This window comes from Microplitis mediator, chromosome 2 (genome assembly GCF_029852145.1).
Source record: "Microplitis mediator isolate UGA2020A chromosome 2, iyMicMedi2.1, whole genome shotgun sequence".
Lineage (NCBI taxonomy): Eukaryota > Metazoa > Arthropoda > Insecta > Hymenoptera > Braconidae > Microplitis > Microplitis mediator.
Window position 1 is genome coordinate 24,362,932 of NC_079970.1, and position 20,827 is coordinate 24,383,758.

Here is a 20,827-nt window from a genome sequence, read left to right on the forward strand (position 1 = left end):
GAAATTTGACTTCAATTATTAATTGTTATTTTTGAATCAAAGCAAAAATCCTAGCTCTAATTATTATATATTTATTATTAAATACTTAAAATAAAACATCGAAACAAAATAATATTTATTCCCGCGTAATTAAAATTTTTTCAAAAATCCAATCAAAATTTCACGTTAAATATTCAATTATTCTTGATATTTTATTTTATTTATTAAAAAGTCTCCTTATAAATTAATTCGCAGATTGAACTGTTTATACTTTCGCGTATATATAATATATTTAATAATATAAGAGGATAAAATATCAACAATAAAATAAATTATTAATATAATCAATTAATAAATTTAATAAACATGAAAATAATAAGTCACTGCAACATTTAATGACTTTGCTGATAACTTTTATTATTGTAGAGATCAATTAAAATATATATAACATTTAAATTTAATGATAATAATAAAAGAAATTTCATTTTATTGTGCGTTCGTTCCAACAATTTTAACTGAACGCAAAAGCTTTTAATTATTTATTTTGAAATATTAATTTATCAAATATGTGGTCAAAGCTTCGACGCAGTGCTCGGTAAATCGACATACACAACATTCAAAACTCACACAATATATATTTTTATAAACATACCCAACCTGTTAATTAATAAAACTAATAATCATCAATTAATTTATTAATTAATTAACCAATCGTTACAAATAAAATTGTTATTAATTTTATAATTTCTTCAACAAATTAAATTCAAAAACTACTAGTAGTTTAAATTACGTATTAGCCTCTTGTAAATTTATTTCGTATATTAAATATATGAGTGTTAATAAATAAAACTAAATAATAATAAAAATCTACTGATAAATTATTTTTTATGAGTGATATTATGCGTAAATACATATGAGTTTAAAATGTTTGGTCGTAACTTATAAATAATTAGTTAAGCCTGATTATTTATTATTAATATCATAATAATAATTATGCGAGTTTTTATTTTTACCGATAATCAGAAAGTCAATTTATTTGACAACTTAATTATTAGTATTTGGTGATTAGCAAAAAATAAAAAGCCCCGATTAATTTAAGGATAATTATTATTATTATCCTGCGTCAGTTTATTTTATTTTTAAATTTCTGTCCGATAGTTTTTTTTTATCGAAATAAAGTACCCGCGCATAAGCATACCCTTTAGCTGAGTTTTTTTTATTTTAATTTACCAGAATCCTCCGGCGCTACGACCACCTGGTGGATTATTTACGCGAATGCAGGCACGTCGTGCTTCATCAGTATCCTCTGTAAAAAAATTTATTTATCTCAATGGTCGTTGGATTTAAAAAATTTTCCTGGCATAAATATTTATGAATAGAAAATATAAATTACCACTGATAGAAAATGTAGAGTCCTGGAGATTCCTCTGTCCTTCTAGACGTGGTCCCCTAGCTGAAGGAGTGACAACAGCAGACTCGGGAAGTGTTGGAGTGCAAGAAATTTCTCGTAATTTAGGTTTGTTGCGAATAACTTCATGGGTCCCGTTGGTCTGATTCGGCTGCATGCGCGCAGCAGCTGCAACTTTCGCGGCTTCGCGGGCTTTTACGCGGGCCGCGTCTTCGTCGGCGTGTTTTTTAGCGTCTGCGGCACTTCTTGCTACTCCTCTTGGTATCTACGCAAATAAAACTCTTCAGTTAAATCCATTTGTTAAAAAAAAATTATTTAATTAAATACTATTCACCTTTTCGCGCTCATCAATCATGTCGTAAACATATGGGGGATTAAGCGGCGTCTCAACAAATCTTCCGTAACCGTGAACAGCTTTAAGGTCACACTCATCAACACAAACTCTTCCGCTGACAATAACGTACTCTGGAACTCCAGTAACTTCCATTCCCTAGGAAAGAAAAATCGCAATTCCATTAGTAATTAGTAGGAATAAAATTTAATAAATTAATAGAGAGATTTACCTCAAAAATATTAAAATCAACCGCTTGGACATGAGTATCCGCAGAAATAACGCGCTTGCGAGTTGGATCCCAAATTACGATATCAGCATCCGAGCCCAGAGCGATTACTCCCTTTCGCGGATACAAATTAAATATTTTAGCGGCATTTGTACTCGTGACCGCGACGAATCTCGTGGGATCCATGATACCGGCATGCACACCCTTGTCCCAGACGATGGACATTCGATCTTCGACTCCGTTGACGCCGTTGGGTATCTTCGAGAAGTCATCCTTGCCAAGGGCCTTCTGGTCGGCGTTGAAAGTGCAGTTGTCACTTCCGGTACACTGCAGTCCGTCCCTACATTTAATATCGAGATTATATATGTATATTGTACTTGTACAATAAAAGATACATAGTCATGAAGAAATAAATAATTAATTACTGGATTATCATAATTGAATACGGCATCAACTCTAATGATTTATTTTATTTTTATTGCTCGTAATTGCGTAATTAGTTACAGCAATCTTATTATTCAGTTTTCCTTAGCTCTTATGTTTAAAGGTATTAATATTTATGATATAAGAGATATTTAATGATAAATAAATAATTTATGTTATATAAATTGACAAAATAGGCAAAATTGTCTAGATTATAACTCATTACATGCTTCCTGTTTCAGTAACACCATATAAATTATTCTCAATTCCTTTAAATCAAACTTGTAGACTCTCTCTCTATATATATATATATATATATTACATCATATTTTATTTTAAATTCATATTTTTTTATTTTTCAAATAAATTTTTATAAAAATTCGTTCTTCATAATTTTCCCGAGTCAAAATATTAGACGTAAGTTGAACGTTCTTAACGTTTTAAACGTGAATTGAGCGTTTTTAACGTTTTAAACATGAATTGAACGTTTTAACGTTTTGAACGTAAATTGAACGTTTTTAACGTTTTGAAAGTAAATTGAACGTTCTTAACGTTTTGAACGTAAATTGAACATTTTTAACGTTTTAAATGTAAATTGAGCGTTTTTAACGTTTTAAACGTGAATTGAACGTTTTAACGTTTCGAACGTAAATTGAACATTTTTAACGTTTTGAACGTAAATTGAACGTTCTTAACGTTTTGAACGTTTTGAAAGTAAATTGAACGTTCTTAACGTTTTGAACGTAAATTGAACGTTCTTAACGTTTTGAACGTTTTTAACGTTTTGAAAGTAAATTGAACGTTCTTAACGTTTTGAACGTAAATTGAACATTTTTAACGTTTTAAATGTGAATTGAACGTTTTTAACGCTTTGAAAGTAAATTGAACGAATTTTTTGTATTTTGGTTCGTAAAAAATTGGTAATTTCACGATTTACGATTTTAGTTTAATGATAACATTAATTAATTTATTTCAATTTTTGTAATCACAATCTTCATAACCTTGATATCATAATATATGAAAAGATATAATAGTGTTAGATAGAAGTATGAACTGAAAAATTTTTTTTTTCAAAATACGAATTTTTTATTTAAGAGCCAGAAAAGCGGACGACAAAATTTTAGGGAATTGACGTGATTATAATCCAGGAGTACAAAATCGATGAAAAAATTTTTTGGAATACTTATGTTTTCTTATTGTGAGTCTAAATAGGTTTTAGTTATGTTTTCGATTTATGATACTCCAATATAAGTTTTGAATAAGTTAAAAGCTGTCAAATTGAGTTTTTAATGTCCAAAACGTTCAGTTTACGTTCAAAACGTTAAGAACGTTCAATGTACGTCTAATATTTCGACTCGGGTTGCTTTTCAACATAAAAATTTTCTCACAAATTACTTTCTCTTAATTTCCATAAAAATTATTCTCCATAATTTTCCTCAAAACAATTATTTTATAATTTCTCTAATAAATTTCTATAAAAAGATTTTTTTTAAATTTCACAAATTGGAGTAAATTACAACTAGAAAATACTGAACTTTCCCAAGAAATACTTCAACAAAACTTTCTTTAAAACTTCTTAATAAGTAAATTCGAGAGCCTGTTAATCGATTACATATATATGTATATGTTTATTACAAGTTTCTATAAAAGTTTTTTAGCCGCTCAATAATTTAAACTCCTCCGTAAAAAACTTTCCAATACCGTATTAAATTACCATCTATTTTATTTAAATAATCTGGTATCTGGCATCAATCTACAGGAACTTTGTCTACTTACTCGGCGAGCTTTTCAATTAAATATGCGGGCGTCGTGGGGTCGGGTCTAAGAGGAGGATTAGTAACAAATCGTCGTCCCTTTTCCATGTCTTTTCCGTACTGCTCGCTACCATCGATGCCTACACTAGCCGCCGTAGCTTCTCCAAACACGACAGCATTTTCGCGCTTGGCGGCTATCACGTCTGCTGAGGACTTACTCATCACCGCCGATACGTACAATGGACAATTCACCTGCATATTCCACACACAGCCCGTTTAAATTTATCACACGGAAAAAAATTAATCGTGAATGCAACATGATGTAGTCTTGGTAAATAAACATGATGAAATCATGTTGCATTCACATGATTTGTCATGTTTCGGCTACATGATAATCATGTTGCGGTAACATGAGAAAATCATGTTTCGGCTACATGATAATCATGTTGTGGTAACATGAGAAAATCATGTGGCATTCACATGATAATCATGTTTCGGCTACATGAGAAAATCATGTTGCATTCACATGATCTGTCATGTTTTGGCTACATGATAATCATGTTGCGGTAACATGAGAAAATCATGTTGCATTCACATGATTTGTCATGTTTCGGTTACATGATAGTCATGTTTCGGCTACATGATAATCATGTTGCGGTAACATGAGAAAATCATGTTGCATTCACATGATCTGTCATGTTTCGGCTACATGATAATCATGTTGCTGCCACATATTGTCATGTAGCCGAAACATGACAAATCATGTTGCATTCACATGATTTTCTCATGATACCGCAACATGATTATCATGTAGCCGAAACATGACAAATCATGTGAATGCAACATGATTTTCTCATGTTACCGCAACATGACTATCATGTAACCGAAACATGACAAATCATGTGAATGCAACATGATTTTATCATGTTTATTTACCAAGACTGCATCATGTTGCATTCACGATTAATTTTTTTCCGTGCACTCGCATACTTGTACAATTTACAAAATGTGCAAAATATTTTTCCATATCAAACGCATTCGTGCTAAACAATAACTTAAATAATTAAAATATATGTAAACATGAGCTAAGGAAAACTGATGTCATGCTGATAAATTTACCAAGTGCTAAATAAATTAAAAATAAATATAATGTGCTGATGATTAAACGAGCACATGGGTTCTTTTCAAATTTATTAATAAAAAGTATAAGCAAATATTTGACAATCAATTATTTTAAAATATATGACTAAGAGAAAATAAACAGTGACAATATCTGTCACCTCAGTTAAGTTATTTATCGTCTCTTTAATAAATATATAAAAGTATGAGCAAGTAATGAGATAAAAATAACATTTAACATGTGGAGAAAAGTTGAGTCTTTAGAAAAAATTACTGAATGTCTGATTGCTGTCATTGTAAAAAGTTGTTTGTTGGGTAAACTGTCGGTGAGACTCTGGACAGTTTACTTTATTTTGATGTCAGTTGTTGTTATTGTTGCTTAGGGTGAGCCCAAAAAACCAACCTATTGAATTTGCGTCTTAAAAAGGACCTAAATATCGAGAAAAAAATTCCCCCATTGGGCAAAATTTTGAGCTCAATTTCAAAAGGTGTCGGTGGCCATTTGGAATTTCCCATTTAAATAACATGCAAAAAAATTTTTTTCGATTAAAAATATTATAACTTTTGAACCGTGTGAGATAAAAATTCGGCTTTAGAATATTCTTGTATGGCATTAAATTTCTTTTAAAAAAGTCCTGGTAGTCGAATTTGTAAACTTGATATTTCGTATACTAACAGGCCATCAAAGTCTGGAGTAAACAGAATCATACAAATTTAAGGCTTTATTTTTAAAAATATCAATACTAAGAGAAAATTTGTTCTACATGTAGTGCAATGAAATCACCAACAATATCCACGTTGTAACAAATAATATTTTGTTATCGATCACAATAAAAAAAAAAATCGGTCTGTCAGTTGACCCTGCGGGCCAGCCCCAAAACTTCCCGCTGTTTTCGAGCTCGTTGAGCTCGAAAACACTATTGTGAATACATTTTCGAGCTCTACGAGCTCGCAAATACTTTTGTATGCCATTGTTTTGTAAAAAACCATTTTTTAGCATTTCTTTCTCCCACGATATCTCGCGAACGAATTAACCGATTTTGATGGTTGAGGCGGCAATCGACGCGTTTTGTCAAGTTCTAAAGCTGATAAAATTTTGGATTCGATTTATCGAGTCGTTTTTGAGATATTTCAGGAAAAATAAAAAAAATTTTTTTTTTTAATTCTTTCGACAACGGTTTCTCTTGAACGAATGAACCGATTTTGATGGTTGAGGTGGCATTCGACGCGGCTTATAAAGCTCTAGAGCCCAGTCTATTTTGGAATGAATCCATCGAGCACATTAAAAGTTATCCAAAAAAAACATTTTTGAAAAAACTTTATTTTTGGAATATCTCTGAACGAGCCCTACCGATCAAGCTCAATTTTCTCTCGGCTTCAAGATATTGACAATCCGCGTCGAATGGCACCTTAAAGTTCAAAATCGGTTCATCCGTTCAAAAGATACAGGTATTTACATACGTACGTACGTACGTACGTACGTACATACATACATACATACACTCGGACATCATCTTGAAATTAGTCAGAATAGCTTCCTAGGACCTCAAAACGTCGACATCTGATGGAAATTCGATTTTCGTAAATCGGACCGAAACCAATAACTTCCCGAATTTTTGAAAATTTACAATTTTCTTAGCGGGAAGTTAAAAAGTTTTTGGAAAATCCAAATAAAGCCTTAAATTTGTATGATTCTGTTTACTCTAGACTTTGATAGCCTGTTAGTATATGAAATATCAAGTTTACAAATTCGACTCCCAGGACTTTCTTTTAAGAAATTTAATGCCCTACACTGTAAAAAAAGCGGTGTTAAAAATAGACTCATTTTAACTCTGCCCGGTGTTAAAATAAAATTACACCGGTGTAGGAGTAATTCACCGGTGTTAAGAATACCGGTGTTAAATCGGAGTAACCGGTGTAAAAGCGGAGTAAAAATGGTGTAAAAGCGGAGTAATACGGGTGTAAAAGCTGAGTAAACTGCGTCCGCTTCGATGATTAATTTTAAAGATTATAAAACACAAAAAATGTCAATTCTCTATGAAAATTAATAAAGAATATTATTTATTAACGAGTACAGTGATCGAGTAAGTAAAAATATTCACAAAGTAAAATATTTTAACATTGGTAAAGAATATCTACACCGGCGGCGGCGTTATTTTCACACCGCTTTCGGTGTTGAAATTTAACACCGATAATTTTAACACCTACACCGCTTGGACTTACCCCGGTTATTTTTTACAGTGTGCAAGAATATTCTAGAGACGAATTTTTGTCTCACATGGTTCAAAAGTTATAATAATTTAAATCAAAAAAAATTTTCTGCATGTTATTTAAATGGGAAATTTAAAATGGCCTCCGACACCTTTTAAAATTGAGCTAAAAATTTTGCCCAATGGGAGAATTTTTTTCTCGATATATGTCATTTTTAAGACGCAAATTCGATAAGTTGTTTTTTTGGCTCGCCCTATTGTTGCTGTTGGGTTAGTCTATAAATAATAAAACTCACGTTGCTAATTTAATCATAAGATCTTTAGGAGTATTTTCATCAGGTCTAAGTGGAGGACTGAGAACATGACCAGCGGCATGTCTCCAGCACTTGTGATTGTAGTTGGTACCATCAGTGCCAAGTGCTGCGGCCAGGGTCTCGCCCCAAACACATACCCCTCGTTTCCGGGCTTCTTCAATAGCTTCCGCTGCGCTACGACTCATCACATGCACTACGTACAATGGACAGCCGACCTAATTTTTTTTGTGCCATTTATTACATGCAATACAATAAATAATAATAATAATAATAATAAGTGCATTCAATTGTCAATTGATTGTGTCCTTGATCAATAAATAGAAATTTTTTTTTTTTTATAATTATCCAAGAAAATATATTTTAAAAAAACATCCAAGTAAACTTGGTGATAGTTTGCTAGACTATAAACGAGTCGTGACATCCGGTCGTAACTCTCGAGTGTCGGCACGTTTATGTCAATGTGACTTTTGTCCGTACACTAGACTATCAAGTTTAATTTCAAACCCCAGCAAAATCGTTACGAAAAATTTCTATCCACTGTAAACATAAATATTTACTCAGCAAATTGAGTGACATTGACAATTGAATTTAAAATTTAACGACAAAAATAATAATAAGCTTAAACTTTTATTCTACGAACAATAAACAGTTGTTTTGTATATATATATATTGATCGTGCACGAGCGTCTTTAAACTTTAAATAATTTCTACTCGTTAAAAGTCGATTGAAATTTACCTGACTGGCAATCACGCAGGCTCGGTGTGTTGCCTCGGCTTCAACTTCTTCCGGTCGCGACATTTCGTGGCCTTCAGGTCCTGTTACTCCAGCGTCCAATAATTTTTTAGTGTTCTGCCATCAATCAAGTTATCAATTTATCAATAAATCAATACAAATTACTGATAAAAATAATTTGATAATAACTTACAGCAGCAATAATGTCTCCATTTTCTGCGTGAACCATCGCAACGGCTCCTAAATTTTTACAAGCAGTAAATGCTTCTATTAATTCTGGATCGCGGAGCATAAATAAATCTTTGTATGCCATAAACATTTTGAAACTATTTACTCCATGTTCTTGAGATAAAATTGACATTTCTTCTTTCGTCTAATAAATAGAAAAACAATAATTTAAAAATTTTAATTTTTCGCGGTTAAAAAAACAAATTTAATTAGCAGTAAAAATAATAGATAATTATAAAATGATAGCGAGTAATCGATTTAATCTCAGTTCTTAATAGCTTCATGATTTTCTTGCAACAAAACTAGGCCAAAGGTTTCATACGATGCAAATACACGCAACTACTTTCCCAATGACTTCAAAAAAAAATCAATCACTAAAGAGATTTAACGAAAAAAGTTTTATATCAGTAAAAAAAAGCAAATAGACTTTTTATTCTTTTTGGTTCTTCTCAAAACCATAAATTATAAAAAAAAATATTTTAAAAAATGCACTTGTAGTTTGTTTAATTTTCTACAAGTGCATGTTTAAAATTTTTTAGTTTTTTTGTATACGGGAAAAACAGAATATTAAAAATTAATAAATAATAGTAAAAAGTGGAATCTGTTATCAATAATTAGTACTATTATGTACTTAATGCAAAGTAGTTTACTAATTTTTGTAGATTCCTAAAAACTACTATCAATTATTTCAAAAAGTAAGTAAATATTATTACTTTTAGGAATAATACGTGGCTAATTGGTGAAAGTTAATTAATTTATAGCGTAATCTATTAAAAAGTAATGATTGGTCAAAATTAAGAATTCGTATCTTAGATACTGATTTTTCCAACTGAAAATTCCAAAAGTTACTAACTTTTATTTTATAAATTCGATATCACTGATCAATTATTAGCTTGAAATATCATTTATTCATCATTATAAATTAATTTACAATATACATGAATCGAATAAGTGGTAAATAATAAAATGAAAAATTAGTGTACTAGATACTGATTTTTTGCCCATAAAAATACCGAAAATTTTTAACTCTTATTTTATAAATTATATCCCATTGACTAATAATTAATATAAAATGTTATTTATTCGTTATTATAAATTAATTTGTTATATACATATATCGAATAAGGTAAATAATAAAATGAAAAATTAGTATACTAGATCTTTATATATTAATATGTACGTTTACTAATTTTTCGGTTCCTCATTTTTTAAAATTTTCTATGTTTATTTGAATAGTAATAACTTTATAATATAGATACCAATCTATCGATCATTTTTCATATTAATTTTAATATACGAAATTACAAATTTTGCTCTTCTGTATGTTTCAAATTTTAATATAAATAATAGCCATTTTGTAATATATATAATGATTCTGGTTTGATATTAGTATCGAATATACTAATTTTCCGTCAAAAATAAACTACAAACTATTCAAATTTCGAGCATCATTTTTTTCCGTGTAATTGATCTGAAAATTTTTATGATCCTGAAGTTAGCAGACAATTAGTAATTTTTGAATTTTTTTTTTTCAACAAATCAATTGCAAAAAAATAAAATAAAAATATGCACCTGTAGAAAATTCAAAAAACTACAGGTGCAATTTTTTCAAATATTTTTTTTTTATAGTTTATCGTCTAAAAAAAAAACCCAAAAATTATTAGACGTCTGCTAACTTGAGTATCATAAATTTTTCATTGTCTCCTAACTTCAGGATCGTGACTTTTTCAGATTTAAATAAAAATAAAATAAATAGATTTTTGTCCATTTGATCAGAGCTTGTTAAACCCGTCATGCTGTAGCATTTAAGGCAAAAAATAAGTAGGCTGATTGTTTATCACGCTCGAGAAGTACAAGAGAGAATAAGTAACACATAACTTTAAAAGTATAGTTAAATAAACTCGTACTTGTACTTGCTGGTGTTTCCATTTTTATTTATTATAAAAAAAGTAGAAAGCAAACCAGCGAGTTTTATTATTACTTTTTTTTCGTACCAACACTTTTGAATTCACGGTACTCTTGTACATCAACAATAATTAATATCTATATCATTTAATTAGTTCATTTAATAACAAAAAAAATTAACACGATCGAGCAATTACTGATAAGAAGTTTTGAAAATAAAGTGTGCAAACTACAAACTAATTAATTAGTTTAATTATTTAATTAATAAGTTATAATTATTTGATTATTGTATCAAAGCTCGGGTAATTTAAATGAGATCCATTTCTCACGGCTCGTATTCTTCGTTTTTAAAAAATCTACACGACATATTTGTAACAATAGAACACTTATTAATTAACTATTATAATTAAGGGGATACTATATAAAACAAATGTTTGTAAATAAAAAAACTAGTGGCATGTTCTGTTGACCTGAATTATTTATGTAAACTTCCTTTACTAAACAGGAAATTAAAATTCAAATCACGTGAGTTTTAGGTAATTTTCAGTGTCAGTTAATTGCTGGGATGATTTACTGCAGGTTTATTTTTGTCTGGTTAAAAATAATTACTGCCGTAGAAGTTCGTGAGAACGTCAGAGTGATAATAAGTTGATAAGCTATTATTATTATTTATTGCGCTTATTGGGGTACGAAGGTACAGATAAAAAAAAATTACCGGAAGTGTTTATTGAAACTATGTATTTTTAAAAATTCTCTACTTGGCGCCAAATTTAAAAACCGGGGATTTTAATTTTCAAATTTCTTCTTTCTTTTATTGCTGCGAAATTATTTTTTTTATGCCGAAAAAAAATTGGCACTGCAGTAAAAAAAGTTTGAAATGGGACAATTGTATTATTTCGCGAATAGATAAATTGTAGTTGAGTTTTATTTGTAGAATTAAATGTACAGAAGATACGAGATTATGACTCAACGGTAATCGCTATAGGACACACAGTAAGCGTGCGAAAGTCATAGTGCAGGCACGATGACCTTACGCTCATTTCCACGCATTTATCATTACAATTACGTCTAGTCTATTTGCTTTTATTAATCTAAATAATTACATTTATTATCTATCATTTCTGATGGCGCGTGGAAATGGAAAAATAATAAATTTCATTTGCACATTTAACTTCTTCACTGTAAAAAGAGCAGTGTTAAAAATGGACTCGTTTTAACTCCGCCCGGTGTTAAAATTAAATTACACCGGTGTAGGAGGAGTAATACACCGGTGTTAAAAATACCGGTGTAAAAGCGGAGTGATACCGGTGTAAAAGCGGGGTAAATTGCGTCCGCTTGGAGTATTAACTTTAAAGATTATAAATCACAAAACATGTCAGTTCTTTATGAAAATTAATAAAAAATATAATTTATTAACAAGTGTAGTGATCGACAAAGTAAAATATTTTAACACCGGTACAGAATATTTACACCGGCGGCGGCGTTATTTTAACACCAATCTAGAATATTTACACCAGCGGCGGCGTTATTTTAACACCGGTCTAGAATATTTACACCGGCAGCGGTATTATTTTCACACCGGAGAATTTTTTTTAACACCGGTACATAATATTTACACCGGCGGCGGCGTTATTTTAACACTGGTCTAGAATATTTACACCAGCTGTGGCGTTATTTTAACACCGGTCTAGAATATTTACACCAGCGGCGGCGTTATTTTAACACCGGTCTAGAATATTTACACCGGTGACGGCGTTATTTTAACACCGCTTTCGGGGGTAAATTTAACACCGCTAATTTTAACACCTACACCGCTTGGACTTATCCCGGTGATTTTTTACAGTGTTGGATACTCACTCTGGAATTCCAGCTGGTGATCGCAACATGGAGACCATAATCGCAGCAAACTTTTTCGTCAGCAGTTGCGCGATACCTCTCGTAGGCTTCAAGAAGACTCTCGTCTTTCCGCGGGATGACAAAGTCCATAATCATCGTGGTCCCACCGGCTACGGCGGCTTTTGTTCCCTGGTAGAAGTCGTCCACAGAAGTTGCGCCCATCAGCTCTAATTCGAAGTGGGTGTGAGGATCAATACCTCCAGGCATAACATATCTTCCACGTGCGTCTATTGTCCTCGTGCCACCGGGAATTATTAAGTTGCGTCCCAGTTGTCTGGAAGTAAAAGTCCATCAATAAAAAGTTCCAGCTTAAATGAAATATAAATAATCGATTACTTGATGATTCCGTCCTCGATGTAGACGTCGCTGTCAATGATCTCGTCCTCGTTGACGACTTTGCCATTTTTAATCAGCAAACGATTCGCTGCGCTCTGTAACAAAGTTGACATAAATTAGTCAAATTTTTTTCTATTGATAACCGGTTAAAAAAACATAAAATAAATTAATTCATCACGGTTGATAGAGTTTATCGCCGGCTGTTATAGATTCACGATTAAATAACGTATATCATTACATACATTATAAAGTATGTCAGTACGTCATTACGTTGACGTCTTACAGCTCAGTTATCTATCCGAGCGTACTCGTATAATTATATATAATTTTGTCGATCGTTACTACACAGCACGAGCCACTACATTGTCAATTTAAACTCTATTCAAATTAAAATTTTTATTCTTTCTCTATTATTATTTACTTTGACTCCGAAGCTAAATTTTAAATTTTAAATTTCTTAATTCCGAGTGGGCTCCCAGCCTTCACTTTCAAGAAAATCCGCCTCCGAAGAAATTCAAGAGAAAATCGGGACTCGCGGCCTACGCCCGAAAAAAAATTTATGTATAAATTAAATTAAATAAAATCTTCAATTAATTTCCCATCTCAAAAGCCGGCAATTTTTTTTAAATTTAAAATCAACTCGACTTCTTTGTTTACTTTTCTACTAGACTAGACTCAAGACAAACCAAAACCATCTGTTGTATATTTAAATTTAAATCTTAATCTTAATCTACTGTTTAAAAATTACTAGACTACTTTACACTGTAAAAAATCCGGAGTGAATCCGGAGTTTTGAAAAAAATTACTCCGCATGCGGAGTGAATTGGGAGTTTTTTTTTAGCTGAGTGATTTCGGAGTGATGCGGATTTTATTTCACTCCGAATTCACTCCGGTCCGGAGTTTTAACATTTAAATTAATTTATATTAAATTGTTAAATAGTGTGTGTGCGCGTGTCTGTGGATGTGTGTGCGTGTGAGTGTGCAAATGTGTGCGTGTGTGTGTTCGGGTGTGCGCGTGTGTGCGAATATGTGTGTGTGTGTGTGCGTATCGGTTGATCAGTACTGTAATACGCGAATTTTTATTTCGATTTTACTTAGTGGAGTTATATTTTATCAATAATAATTTTAAAACTCCCCTGCGGAGTGAATTTCACTCCGAGGGGAGTGAATAATTAAAAATTCATTAACTCCGCATTCACTCCGGATTTAATCCGCATTCACTCCGTGAATTTTTTACAGTGTAGAGCTAACAATTTATAAAAATTAAAAATTCGGATTATTGATAAAAAAGTCGGAGAAATTTTTTTTATTCTTTTTCTTTCTAAGTTATGAGCGAGGGTGAACGAAAGTCCTTTATCTTGGAATACTTTCATGACAATAGCGATATGAGGCGACCCAAGGCTTAGTTTGCCTCAGTTGTATATAAAGTTAACCCCAGTGTCGGTTGCAGTAGATATATAAGTACGAGGGGTTGTTACCCCCGTGATTATTTACATCTATGACCTCAGTAGCGTGCGGTGTAGTTTGCGATATGGATTTTCTAGCGTTTAAAATCACCGAGAGTTTTGCGGCCACTACCCTTGGCCCCTACGGGCATATCATCAACCATTGGATGGACATGTGCAGACGTTCATACTCCAACAGTGGATCCTAATCTCCCTTCTCGCTGTTCCGGCTCGTAAACATTCAGTGTTTTGTATTTATGCATTCGCAAATCGCTGACCTCGTGAACCATTACGAGTCATTTACCGTTTTATTATTTTGAATTATAAATATATACATATACATATTTATCTCTTTTTATATACATTTATGTAACTAAATAATTTAAAAACAAAAATAACATAAATTTTAAAAATAAAAACCGGATTTAAGTTATTCTAAAATATATTTCCTGTAATTTAGATTACATCGGTCACTTTCACTGTTCGGTGGGTCTAGTTTTTATAAATATTTATCTCATGGTCAGTAAACCTAGTGAAAGGTCATTAAAAATAAAAAAAATAAAGGGACTATAAACACTTGAAAATAATTCGTGTGAGTTGTTATTAAAAATGATAATTTGTATAGAGGGAAATAGAGGCCGATATAATTACGATATGATAAAATGATAACATGGTCTAGTTGATTTGCAAAAATGCCCGGAAATAATGCCCAAGTCACACCTGGCCAGTCCCCTATCCTTTTCTATTTATAAATTTAAAATCAACTGCAATGTTTCCTTACTCACTAAAATAATATTTACACTGACAGTACAGCATACTAGTAATATTGAATACATATGTACTGAAGCGTGTTCTAAATCGATTCCCATGAAAACCATTTCGCAGCGGGAAATTTTTATTTTTATTTTTATTTTAATATCGAAAGCAAGTGCGACCCAAATGCTTCTGGCTCAAGTTCAATATTTCTTAGCTGTAATAGAGTCTAGTGGATGGTACTTGTATTTAAGAAACTAGCAAAATCCAAGCGACAAGTAGATCGCTCGCATCATCAGGATAAATATAGATATATGAGACGTTGCAAAAAATATATATTTTTGCGAAAAAAAACACTCCCCTCTGAGTAAAAATACTTTTTTAAATTTTCCTGCCTAAACAAATGAATTCTTATATATTTATACAGTAAAAAACGAATTGTCAAAGTGTAAAAAAAAGCGTCTGTTAAAATTCTGTGTTGAATTTTTAACACTTTTGTGTGTCAATTTAACACACAGTTTATCTTGTTTGAACTGTCGCAATCGATTGATTTTTTACACACAAAAATGTTATTTTATCCGAAAGTAACACTTTTTATATGTTACTGTCAAATCAACACACAAAATATATGAAAAATAATGTCGACCATCACAAAAGAATTTTTGGAAAATTTTTACTTTTAACATATGCATATGTTACTTTTTTTAACACTCACAACATGTTAAAATAACACGATCCTGAAGTTACCAGACAATTAAAAATTTTTGAATTTTTTTTGAATAATCAAATTTGAAGAAAAAAAAAACTAAAAATATGCACATGTAGAAAATTTAAAAGACTACAAGTGCAATTTTTTTTTTCATAATTTATCGTTTTTTAAAAAATCTAAAAATTATTAGACGTCGGCTAATTTACGATCCTGAAGTTAACAGACAATTAAAAATTTTTTGATTTTTTTCAAACAGTTAAATTTGAAGAAAAAAAAAAACTAAAAATATGCACATGTAGAAAATTTAAAAGACTACAAGTGAAATTTTTTTAAATATTTTTTTTTTTCATAATTTATCGTTTTTTAAAAATTCAAAAAATTATTAGACGTCGGCTAGTTTACGATCCTGAAGTTAACAGACCATAAAAAATTTTTTGATTTTTCTCAAACAGTTAAATTTGAAGAAAAAAAAAAACTAAAAATATGCACATGTAGAAAATTTAAAAGACTACAAGTGAATTTTTTTTAAATATTTTTTTTTTTCATAATTTATCGTTTTTTAAAAAATCAAAAATTATTAGACGTCGGCTAATTTCAGTATCATTAAAATAACACATAAATAGTGTAAAACATTCGTTTTACACACGATATGTTGATTTCGACGGATCCTTTTTTACTGTGTATATTAAATATATAACATATAAATTTTTACTCAATTTCCAATAATAATTAGTATTGATTCCCGCTGATGATTTACAGAAATTTTTGATAAAAAAATCTTTGACTTTAATTTTTAAGTTGATCCGATTGCGAGATAAAAATCTAAAAATTTTATTTTCTCATATATATATACTTTTGCAAAGTGATGCTATAAATTCTCACGTTAATGTTGGATTCGTTGCGCGACATAGTGTCGACGAACTATCGATTTGTGTCGGCTCGACATCGTTCTGTTCCATTCCATTCCAACTTTTACATCATCCAAGTACTCAGTACTGAGACTCGAGTACATAAAACCCACCGACAACGCAATTTTACATCAAGACATTACTCTATCCCTCACTTCCAACGCGTGGATGTACATCCACCGTAAAAATAAACGTAAAATTGATTCCACAGGCCGCAGACTACTTCGTAGACAAAGAACTTCTGAGCGTAAGATAAATAAATTCAAACACGAGGTATTTGTTTAAATAATACGTCTGTTTTATTAAAATGAAACGAATTTGCTGTTTAGTTCGGCCAACTACAACCGTAAATTCTAACGGGACAACCGATTGTTCCGGTTGTCAGTTACACAAGACTTAAACTTACTCTTGTCCTATACTGTATACTTTATACTTAATACTAAAAAGCCAAAGCTGTATTTTAACTTAAGCTGCTCCATAAAAATTTTACAAAAAACATTCAATTAAATAAAATGCCCGTTAGCAAATCGAGTGATAAAATAAATAAATTTTGTTTTTTACGTTTGAACCAGAACTAATCAGCTCCAAATTGATAAATTAATTACCTCAAGTTCTAGCATTATTGATAACGACAATTTTATCAAGGCGATAAAATACTTAGTCATCGGAGAACAAAATTTATTTTTTTATTGTCAATAGGGAGAAAAAAATAAGCGATCAATAATTTTGTAGCCCTCGAGTTATTGAAAGATAGGATTAAAAATAAATTTCCCTTTTATTTTCCTTCCACGTTCGGTCATGCCCACATGGTTACCTACGCATTATTTTTCCTCATACCCTTGATCCATAAATTACTAAATTAAATTACACGCCGAGATATATTATTATTAATCTTAATTAACAATTAGATTAAGTAGCAATAAATTGCGTAGTTGTACGACTAAATGAACAGGTTTCTGTTTATGTTTTTGCTGTAAGACAAATATATATATAATTAGATAATGAACAAGGTGAAGATAATTCACACCACGTGCCAATGAGCTCAACGACCGTAACTGAAATATATATTCCTGACATGAGTATTGCCATCGCCGATTTATTGCTCCGTATTAAACTGCAGTCCTTTTAAACATGCGGATACATAATACATGTGAATTTAAAAAATATATGTGTATAAGTATGGGCTGAGATGAAAGGAAGCGAAGTGCGTTGAAAGATTTACAAGTGGCTTCTTACCATCACTTAAATTTTTTATTTTATCTCCGATCTAAAACGTTCGAGGTTCCAAAGTCGCCAACGCACCTGCCCGATATTTTAATTTACTCAAATTAAAAATTGTATATATTTTTTAAAATATTTATATACTGTAAATAAAAGTACTGACACGCTTCCGTGATTTTTAAAATAAAAGATTTCAATTTTAAATTTCCCTGCAATTTTACTCACGCATCACTTCTGTTTATATTTATATTTATATTCATATTTGTTTTTTGAATTGTATATTAATATGAGGGAGCGATAAATGTAATTATAAATTAAGTTATAATGATCTAGTCGCCTATTATGGGTTTGGTCTCTGTCAATAATTATACTGAATATATTCAAGTGCGGAATTACGCAACACCTGGACGATCATCGTGTATATAAATATAACTCAACGCGTTATATTGGACATTGTGTTCTTTACATTCATCAATAATTAACGCTTAGACCGGGAAACTCAAAAAAGAGCCCATCGAAAAGGGCGTATTTCAATAAATCGAAAGCTCCGTCCACTAAAATCCATAAAGTAGAATTAAAAAAAAATCAAATTCTCTCTTTACATATTTATATAAATTTAATTATTTAATTAATTAGATAAATTAAAATAAAACTCACCTGGAGATGAATGGGCACCTTTTTCACCGGCGTACTCATTTCAAATCCCGATTTTTATTTGAATGAAAATGAAATCACTGACACTAGATTTAAAATAAAAGTTCACTATTTAGTTCTTTTGATGTTGATGGTGATGATGATGAAGACGATGACAGTTAAGTGAATTGTTGATGAAAATAACGAAGCAAAAAAGGCGGACACTGGTCGAGATTTAACTAGACAATTAGTACGCAGGATCACGGAGATGACGAAGGAGACGAAGCTGAAGAGAAAAGCTCGAGCTTGCGCTTCGCGATAAAAGAGCCAGCGATCGACTGATGTCGTAAGTGCACTGCGCGATGTGTACAACTCCTCGATTTGTAGAAGGGGAGCCGAGCTCTTCGATCCCCACCACCCACATGATAGTATTATACATATACATATACATTTATATATATGTAGTTTTGTTTTTTCCTTAAAAAATTATTAATTTTGGATTTTTTTATGATCCTGAAGTCAGCAGACGATTAATAATTTTTGGATTTTTTTTTTCAACAAATCAATTACAAAAAAAAAAAATAAAAATATGCACTTGTAGAGAATTTAAAAAACTACAGGTGCAATTTTTTCAAATTTTTTTTTTTATAATTTACTGTCTAAAATAAAATCCAAAAATTATTTGACGTCTGCTAACTTCAGTATCGTATTTTTTTTCATAAAAAATATACGATATCTGAATACAGTTCTTATATAGGGTCGAGGTACCGTTTTTGGTAATTGTAGGCCCAGTTTTGGACACTAGAAAAAATTTAAATTAAAATACGCGAGATAATTAATTTTTTAAATGCGTTCGATGATACTTTTGTCACATTACTGCATTGGAAATTTTATTTTATACTTTTTCATTAATTAAAATAATTATTAGATGTCCAAAAATGGAGCAGTGGCCACAAATGGTCCTTCTACTCTACTCTTAATAATAAATAAACCAAAAAATTTATGAGTTAAATCGACTTAGGATAGGAATTATTAAATAAAAATATGATAGTGAAATTAGCAGACGTCTAATAATTTTTGAATTTTTTTAAATACGATTTTGAAAAAAAAAATATTTTAAAAAATTGCACCTATCGTTTTTTAAATTTTCTACATGTGCATTTTTTAAATTTTCTTTTTTTTTCAATTAAATTGTTGAAAATAAAATTCAAAAATTTTTAATTGTCTGCTAACTTCAGGATCATAATAAAAATGAAATATTGCAGCAGTACCAGATGTATTAAAATGAGTGTAAATACAGCAGACATCAGACAAATTTAAAAATATAAATAAATGGAGTAAATAATTTAAAAAATAATATTTGTAAAAATTGCACTTACTAATTTTTAAATTTTTTAAATGCGCATTTTTTTTTAAATTTTATTTTATCAATTATTTACTCTATTTATTTGAAATTTAAAATGTGTCTGATGTCTGCTACATTCACACTCATATATTAAATCTATTTTTCAAAAAATAATTTATAAGTAAAGTTGAAAAGTTTTCCTTAAAAAACTAAAAAGGAGGATGACGATGACATCTGAGCTTCTTCTTTCCCTCGACCGTTTGTTTAAATCACTCGTCGCCCTTTTTTACCCTACTACTCAATTCAATCTTCTCAAATCCGTTCGTTATTTTTACTCCTCTAGGACATAGATACTGATGGTGATGGTGATCATGATTTAAACTTGCAAAGGATCAAGGATCAGTTTTAAATTTATCAACTTATAATTTTCAAAAGAATTTGTAGGTTTAAATTTACTGGATATGGTAAAAGTTTGTGGATAAAAAAAATGTTTACTACTTTAGGATACTAATCGTTATGGGCAGCGGTCGACGATTTACGTGATAGGATTGCAGCTGAACCGCATTTACTGCATTGACTACTTGGAGCTGTTCCTTTTTATACACTTCCCTATATAATACTAGTGTACTGTAGTCCTACACTAGTTCTCTGCTTGCACAACGTAACCGGTCGTTATTAATTCTACAAGAGTACTACGCGACTCTACGGTTGAATTAAATAAAAAGATTTATTTTTAGATATAAATCGAAGCATCCTTTCTTTATAAATTTTTTTTTAAAATCAATATCTTGTTTTCATGTCTAAATATGAGTCAAAATATCATACGATAACTCATCACACGTCTGGTTGTCATTTATTCAAATATGGACGCATGATATTCTGGTAAATGATAATTAGATGTAATAACATTTTCTTACATGATATTTTATGGAAATCTTACATTGATAT

At 30.7% G+C, this 20,827-nt stretch overlaps 1 protein-coding gene across 3 annotated transcripts in view; it reads right to left on the reverse strand.

Moving 5' to 3' along the window:
* Window positions 1–18,896, reverse strand: part of LOC130663606 (dihydropyrimidinase) — a 22,090-nt gene extending 3,194 nt beyond the window's left edge. The window contains exons 1-10 of one of the 3 annotated variants that reach the window (XM_057462917.1): window positions 18,559–18,896; window positions 12,866–12,960; window positions 12,491–12,803; window positions 8,694–8,873; window positions 8,504–8,617; window positions 4,147–4,376; window positions 1,951–2,287; window positions 1,722–1,877; window positions 1,373–1,652; window positions 1,210–1,285 (exon numbers count right to left, since the gene is read on the reverse strand). In XM_057462917.1, the coding sequence (XP_057318900.1) occupies window positions 1,210–1,285; window positions 1,373–1,652; window positions 1,722–1,877; window positions 1,951–2,287; window positions 4,147–4,376; window positions 8,504–8,617; window positions 8,694–8,873; window positions 12,491–12,803; window positions 12,866–12,960; window positions 18,559–18,597 (1,820 nt within the window). In that variant the 5' untranslated portion in view covers window positions 18,598–18,896. Of the gene's footprint in view, window positions 1–202; window positions 1,286–1,372; window positions 1,653–1,721; window positions 1,878–1,950; window positions 2,288–4,146; window positions 4,377–7,749; window positions 7,983–8,503; window positions 8,618–8,693; window positions 8,874–12,490; window positions 12,804–12,865; window positions 12,961–18,558 lie in introns of those variants that run through there. The other 2 variants (XM_057462916.1, XM_057462919.1) reach the window with 2 other exon arrangements.
* Window positions 18,897–20,827: the final 1,931 nt, after the last annotated feature.